This window comes from Citrus sinensis, chromosome 9 (genome assembly GCF_022201045.2).
Source record: "Citrus sinensis cultivar Valencia sweet orange chromosome 9, DVS_A1.0, whole genome shotgun sequence".
In the NCBI taxonomy this organism is placed as follows: Eukaryota; Viridiplantae; Streptophyta; class Magnoliopsida; order Sapindales; family Rutaceae; genus Citrus; species Citrus sinensis.
Genome location: NC_068564.1, coordinates 2946956 through 2954374, shown reverse-complemented (window position 1 = coordinate 2954374; position 7419 = coordinate 2946956). Strand labels below are relative to the sequence as shown.

General features: G+C 35.7%; 1 protein-coding gene across 1 annotated transcript; it reads left to right on the top strand.

The window, feature by feature from the left end:
• Nucleotides 1–900: 900 nt before the first annotated feature.
• Nucleotides 901–4517, top strand: LOC102631005 (uncharacterized). Its single transcript, XM_006490399.4, has 3 exons — nt 901–1767; nt 1984–3192; nt 3334–4517. The coding sequence occupies exons 1-3, from the start codon at nt 1432–1434 to the stop codon at nt 4078–4080; spliced, it is 2292 nt and encodes a 763-aa protein (XP_006490462.1). The 5' UTR covers nt 901–1431; the 3' UTR covers nt 4081–4517.
• Nucleotides 4518–7419: the final 2902 nt, after the last annotated feature.

Genomic DNA, 7419 nt, shown 5'->3' with positions numbered 1-7419 from the left:
GAGAGCTTGTCATGTGTCTAGTCGTGGGGGCAAAAAGAGGTAGAAGGTTTTCTTGCCTTTTAAGCTCATAGGTGTCACAATTAAAAGACAAAAGTAAAAATATTAAAATAACCTCACCTAAAGAAGGTCGGCTAATAAATATATGCTACTTGTCAAAATAAACCAAGATAATCATCAAGTAAAACTGAAGATTTTCTCAAAATGATAATACTTTTTCCTCATTCAAAATAAACTTGTCTTCTTCTACCTAAGAGTAAAAATATCATTATTAAAGCTTCAAGGTCCCTTAGAAATTTGAAGCCACCATTGTATTACTCAAAATCTTACTTAAGCATCATAATGTAGTTGCAGGCCATCGTTGTCTCCACTCTAACCTCAATTTGTTTAATTTTACAGGTTAACAAAGCTCAAAGGTTAGTGATTTCATCTTCATTTTCATCTTATTTTCACCCCCTTCTCAAACACCCCAACTCCTAGTTATCTTCCACCATCTTGCGATAGCACACCTAAGTTTAGCAATCCTCTTTTAAACAAATTTATTTGTTTTAACTGGATCCACCAAAAGTCGGTTAAAATAGTATTCATACAAAAGATAAATGGTTCCCATAATTAAACTAGAGCAAAATAATAATAATAATAATCCAATCCTTTGAAAGCAGCCCAATCCCCCTCAGTACTCTGGTCAAACTTTAGGCAATAGCGCCCATCAGTAAGGTTAAATCTTAAACTCATCAAAACCAAAAACCACCACACTCCAGCCGTGCAACCCAAGTTAGTGGGGACAATGAGCTTAAAAAATTAAAAAGCCGACCATATTCAAATTTGATTCAATCTTCTCATAAAATTATGGTTTAAAACAGAGGATAAAACGTCATCTATAATCACATTACAGATCCCCAATAAAACACACCTCGTACTTCAAACGCCAGGGTGAGTGTGTACAGTGCGAATCACATTGTGTAAGCTGAGGCTGAACAGCAAGCACAATACACCCACGAAGAGAAATAGATAGTTATTATATTATTGTTACTTATAAGAGAAGTGCGTGGCGTCATCCTTTTCCATTTCTAAATTTCTTTAAATAATTTCCAATTCCCGATGAGAGTTGGTTCTGCATCTGCCTCTGCCTCATCTCATGGCCCTGGTAAAACTTGGGAGTGAGTGAGATATTAAATATAATTACCATACTAACCAAACCCACAAGCACCCTTTTTGTACTTCAATCCTGAAAATCAAAATGAAGCTGATTCATACTTCATGGATCCGCTTTTTTCGCTTCAACACCAGCGTCCTATAAAGCCTTTTCAGCTTTTCTTCTTCCTCAAACTTCACTCTTTCTACTACATTATTGATTCTTCTACACACTACACTAGTCCTTAATTCTTCTGTCATTTCCACTTTCTTTGTCTCCAAGAAAAAACTGCTTACAACATGGGCAAAGAATGGTATTGGGGTGGTAGCAGCAAATCCTCCACCTCCAAAAGAGGACGGGAAAAAGATTGTATTAGTAACAGTAACACTACTGCTACTACTTCTGGTTGCATGAGTGCTGTCTTTCAGTTCTTTGATTTTCACCATTTTCAGTTTCCTTTAAAACATCACCAGGCTTCTTCTTTCAAGGCCACCAACGATTCTTTTCTTCCTGAAGACCACTCTACCCTCAAAGGAGCAGAAGCTCCTAGGAATAGCTTGGAGTTAGAGGAGCCTCCATTCTCTTCATCTTCAACTAACTTGAAAGAAGAAGAAGAAGAAACTTCAAATATCCGAGTAAGTTTATTTATTTTATGATATGATATATTTATTTAACTAATTAATCTTTTCGGTTTCCTAGCCTAGCTATTTTTTATTTTATTTTATTTTATTTTAGCGTTTCCAAGATTCTTTATTTTGAAAAGTGAGTAATCATGATGAAAATAATGATATTGATATGTAATATACTATGTTAGTAATTAATCTTAACTAATCTTGGTTTTGAAAATGTAGAGGGGCATTCAAATCAAAACAAGTGGTGGTGGGGGGAAAACAAGATCATCATCATCAAAAGTTGATTCTTCTTCATCCTCCTCAGAAATAAGCTCATCTCCGGGAGCCAAGACTCCGAATTTGGTAGCAAGGCTGATGGGTCTTGATCTTCTTCCGGTTAATGAAAGCCAATCCCCCTCTTATCCTTCATCATCATCATGCCATGAAACCCCAAAGTCAAATATCCACCACCATTTTCGACCGAGACAACACCAACATGGCAAGCTTATAATTAGCCACAGACGCTCCTTGGACGTTGATATGACAACAGTAGGCACCCGTTCTTTGCCGGAGACCCCAAGAATCTCTTCGGCTCGAAGATCAGACGTTGATTATCACCCCCGCCTTTCACTTCAAATCAACAAAGAAAATGGTAATGCTGGAGAAGAGGTTGAGTTCTCACGCTTCTCATACTTGAGAAGGAAGGAACTCAAGCAAGACGACGAGTACAGAAGCCCAAGCCAGTATGCGAGGCAAATAGTGAACCAAGTTAAAGAAAGTGTTAGCAGAAAAGTTGGTCTTGACATAACAAACACTTTGAGAAGCAGCAGAGGAGCTGAACAAGCAAGAGAAATAGAGGAGCTCGTTAGTCAACTGAAGGCCAAGAAAAGTTATTCCAAGGTTTTGAGCAAAGTTGTTGACCGATCAAGCCCTGGTAAGCACTCAAGTAGTACTCCTTGCTCCCCAAGGCTCAGTAGATTCTTGGAACCAAAACAGAAAGTAACCACATTAATCACAACCACCAAAGAAAACATTACTCCTCATCAGCAGCCTCAAAAATTTTCGTGTGAGGCACAAGCAAGTAATGTTATTCAGCCACAACAACCCATCAAAGTTTTATCATCAAAGCCCAAGCTGCGGCCTGTGCAAGAGCAAGAAAAACAACACATCATCAATGAGCAAAGACCCGCCAAGAAATGTAAGAAAGCCACCGCCGGTGAAAGGTTCAGTACTTCAAGGCTTAAAAAGCCTCCGCAAACCACAGACATCATCAGAAACAGGCAAGAGGAGTCCTTCCTCCGTCCCTCAACAGCCAACAGAGCCCATTGCTCTGACAAAAATTGCAAGCAAACTCCATTGTCAAATGGCCTTCTCAATATCACAGTCCCCACTCTTCTCCCCGTCAAGAAAGACCCTTCTCCTCCGGCAACCAAATTACCTCAAAAACAGGTAACTTTTTTACTTTAATTTTTATAACTAGTGCAACGTTATATGGTTATTAAATTTTTCGTTTACATTTTTTATGCTGTGCATTATATTTTAATTTGCATGATCATGTATTTATCTTATTATTTTGCGGACGTATTGCAGGTATTTAGTGCACAAAACTCGAGACATAGCTCACAGTTATCTAGTAATACGTGCCAGACATACAAACAAGAAACGTCCGTCGCTGTCCAAGGCAACATCAAGGAAAGACTTAACGTTGCCACCACCACCACCAATAGCACCAACACCAGCTACCCCGTAGGAGAAGCAGAAGAAAATGAGTATGTTACTGGAATACTAAACCGTACGGGCATAAACAAAGACACCCCAGTGACACTCACCAAATGGTTCTCCCCTTTTCACCCTTTAGACCCTTCAATTTTTCATCACCTCGAAAACACGAACCACCCCATCATAATGTCGGGTCAATTGAGTCATCTTTGCAATAGAAAATTGATGTTTGGGCTGGTTGATGAAATTTTGGTGGATATTTTGATGCCTTATATTAAGATGAGGCCATGGGTCAGTCCAAGCGTCACTGTTGGACGTGGTCACATGCAAGGGTCAGAGTTGATAGACACGTTGTGTATGCAAATTAGAAGCTACCCCCGCGCTGATTGTCGGGTTCTTGAGGACATTGATGGTTTAATTGACAAAGATTTGCCGCCAATGAAGTCGCAGAAACGAATTGCATTTGAAGAAGAAGGCGAAGGGGTGGTGACGGAGCTCGAGAGGGACATTTTGGACACGTTGATACTCGAAGCTGCTGTGGAGTTTCCCGTTGGCCGATATTGGAGGCGAGATGAAACGGCGGCATATTGCGGGTGCAAGGGAAGGGGCGGGAACTAGGCAGCAGAGAGACAGGAAGCAGAGGGGTCACATGGGAGATTCACGTGATCAGATGCTAGTCGTCGGGGGGTTTTGAGGTGGACCCAGCTGATTGGGACTTGTAAAACTGGGTGTGTGTATTTAGCTTTGGTTTTTTTCTTCTCATAGAATTAAAATTTAAATTAAAACAAAAATGATGGGTCGAAGATAGCGACTGTTGGCCCTGACTGGACTCGCTTTCTGATTGGTTCTTAAAAGACAAAATTTGACAGAGGAATCCCATTCCCTCTCCTTCTCTCCCCTTTCGTCCTTTGTACATACGCAGCTTTTTCTTTTTTCTTTTTTTGTTTTCTTTAAATTGAAGAACTTTGAAAAAGTCATTAGCCATTAGGTTTCCTTCAGTAACTTGGTGTAATTGCTATCGCAATTTCTGTATAATAATTAATATTTTGATTGTTTCCCATGTATATTCCATTTTTTCTTTCTGGTATTTTCTTTTCTTGTTGGGATTACATTGGATAATAATTCTAAAGTTAATTGAATTTTAATTAATGTGATAGAGTAATCGTATGAATATGTAGGTGCACAAAACATAAGGTTAATTTATGATAAGTTATACATTTGGTAAGTCATATCATGTGTCTAAAAGTACAAAATTAGAAAAAAAATTGACAAGAATTAGAATGTAAGTCATACCTAGTCGAATTGTTCGAGGGGAACTTAATTCAATAATAGAGCAAAATTTAAGTGGAACTTATTTATTTCCCTCCAAAATTTCAGAATAAAAATAAACTTATCATATTCTCGCATTAACCAAAATGAATATAAATTAGATCTTATGAAAGTACCTTAACATTTTATATTTGTCTTATAATCCTTTTGAAGCAGTACAAAAAGCACTTTCTATCACATTTTCTTTCATTTTTCTTACCAATAAAATACTGACTTAAGTATCGAAGTATCTTTTATAAGTACCAACCACCTGGTGCTTAAATATTTAAGAGCTAAAAAACGAGTGAAAAATCAATCATTTCAGATAATGGATCAAGATCTCGGCACTTGAGTATTATAAAGAAACAAACTATAGTTGGGAGAAGAAAATTATACCATTGTATACAGGAAGAGTGAGTTTATGTTAGTCCTTGATGCTTATGTCACACTACATGGAGTCGAAAAATCAATGCACTGCCACCAATTTATTATACGAACTCGTGTTTACAACTTTACATCGTGGGGAATTCAGAATTTATTTATAAAAAAAAAAACAAATGCCATTTTTTATGTAATCATTCAATGATAACTTTAAATTGCTAAGAACGGAAAAAAAGATCTATTTTTCAAGGAACTAAATTATATTAATGAAATAAAACTTTTTTAGCCTAAACAATGTCTATCACGGGGTCCTTGTACTAGATCTCAAATCGATTATTATCAATTGAATGATTATTTATTGTCGTGATAGAAAGAGGACCACACGTTTTTTTTTTTTAATCAATTCCGAGACCTAAGCATATAGTCATGATGTCAGTTTTTCCATGCATTTCCATAAATCATAATAGCAAGCAAGAATATGTTTAAAAATCGAAAATTTTCAAAACAAAATAACATATTCAAATGTAAATTTTCACCTTTTAATATATATATGAATACAAGAAGTAGATGCCCATAAGAAGAATCCTACAGATTTGATTCTTTAATTTTCGTGGTAATTTGAGCTCATAAAGTAGTAAAAAGACAATACTCAAAAGATGGGTTTGCATGGAACCAGACACAACGTACGTGGATTTTAAAAAAGCACAACATAAAGTTACAACTACACGGCCAAATGCTTATGCAGACAGGATACCCCAAGTCAAAAATTTGCATAAAATGGCAGCAAAAAGAAGGAGCTTTACATCTTTTTGTCTACCATATCAAAATATTTAACTAAATTTGTGTAACTATAGGATCTAAAAATTGGCCGATGCTTTGTCAAACAATTGATATTTTATTATTATCATTTTTATTATTATTTTTCAAACAAATCACATAAATTATGTGGAGGAGTGGGCAAAACTTCCGAAAGCAAACTGACAATTTGATAATCGAATTGAACCAAACCAAATTCTCTGATAATCAGGTTCGGAACAGATGTGGTTCAATTGATTTTTCCTTGACCGAGCAGACATTTGCTCATGAACATATAATTTGAAAATTGAAAAGTCGTAGAGAATCAATTTATAGAATTCACTGTTGAATCAGCATGGGTTCTTAAGTTGGCCGCTTCTGAAATTGAATATTGATAGCACATTGCCATACTTTTCATTTATGATCACACCATATTCTCTGGTCTCCTTCTTTTCTTTAAATTAATAATTCATGGATTTAAATTGAATAAGGAATGAAGGACAGGACTAAGGAGGAGAGAAATAAAGATAAGGCAACACATACATGTAGGGGCATAAATGCAATGTGATTCCTTTAGATTTCGAGACCAAGTGAATTATTGCATATCAGGAGGCCCGTCATTGATACAATTGAGTGGAAAGAAGAAGAAGATGCAGAAGCAGAAGAAGACAAGAGAATAAATTGATATGATAGAGAATAAATTGATAAAATAATAATGTGATAAGAATAAATTGTAAGAAAGATTGATAGGGTTGTTGCACCATCATGAGCAATTCTGTTCATAGTTGACTCCCCATTTGTTTATATATGCTTCCATTTATGGACTCGGAAATTTAGTTGTAGACCTAATCATTAATACTTATTTCCTTGTTCAAGATTTAACCAAGGATCATTTGAAAAATATTTTTGATACTATGAAAAGGTTTTTGAGATGGTTAAAATAATTTATGCCTCTACTCTATATTATATGATGAGTAATATTTGGAAAGTATTTTAATTTTTGTAATTTGAAGTGAGATGACATTTATTCATTAAATGATGGGATGAAATGACAAATAATTTTATAAGTCATAGAAGTATTACTAAGATATTTCAAGGGAAGCCTAATATTATATAATGATTTAATGAGGATACAAATGAGGCTAAATAATTTTTTTTTTAATATACACACTTCTTAGCCGGTACGAACATTTACTTTTTTAAAAAATATATATATACGTTCAAAGTTAAATGACAAAAAAATATGAACTCTGGTACATTGAGGGCGGGTTTGACAGGTTCGCATTGCAGTTGCAATAGTTGATTTGCATGGATGATGAAGGCAAGTTTTGCACGAGTCATGGACATATGTGATGTGTGTGTCATTAATCTTTCACAAATTTTAAATAATTTTTTTACATTATCTCCTTATCCACTTGATGAATCACACTAATTAGAACACTGATGAATGACAAAGCATAGATTCTTTTCCTT

Bases quoted from the DNA above. Each gene is read 5' to 3' on its own strand.
- LOC102631005 (XM_006490399.4), top strand. From the start codon at position 1,432: ATGGGCAAAGAATGGTATTGGGGTGGTAGCAGCAAATCCTCCACCTCC. The intron at 1,768-1,983 runs GTAAGTTTATTT...TTGAAAATGTAG, and splicing joins AAGAAACTTCAAATATCCGA to AGGGGCATTCAAATCAAAAC. The intron at 3,193-3,333 runs GTAACTTTTTTA...GACGTATTGCAG, and splicing joins CCAAATTACCTCAAAAACAG to GTATTTAGTGCACAAAACTC.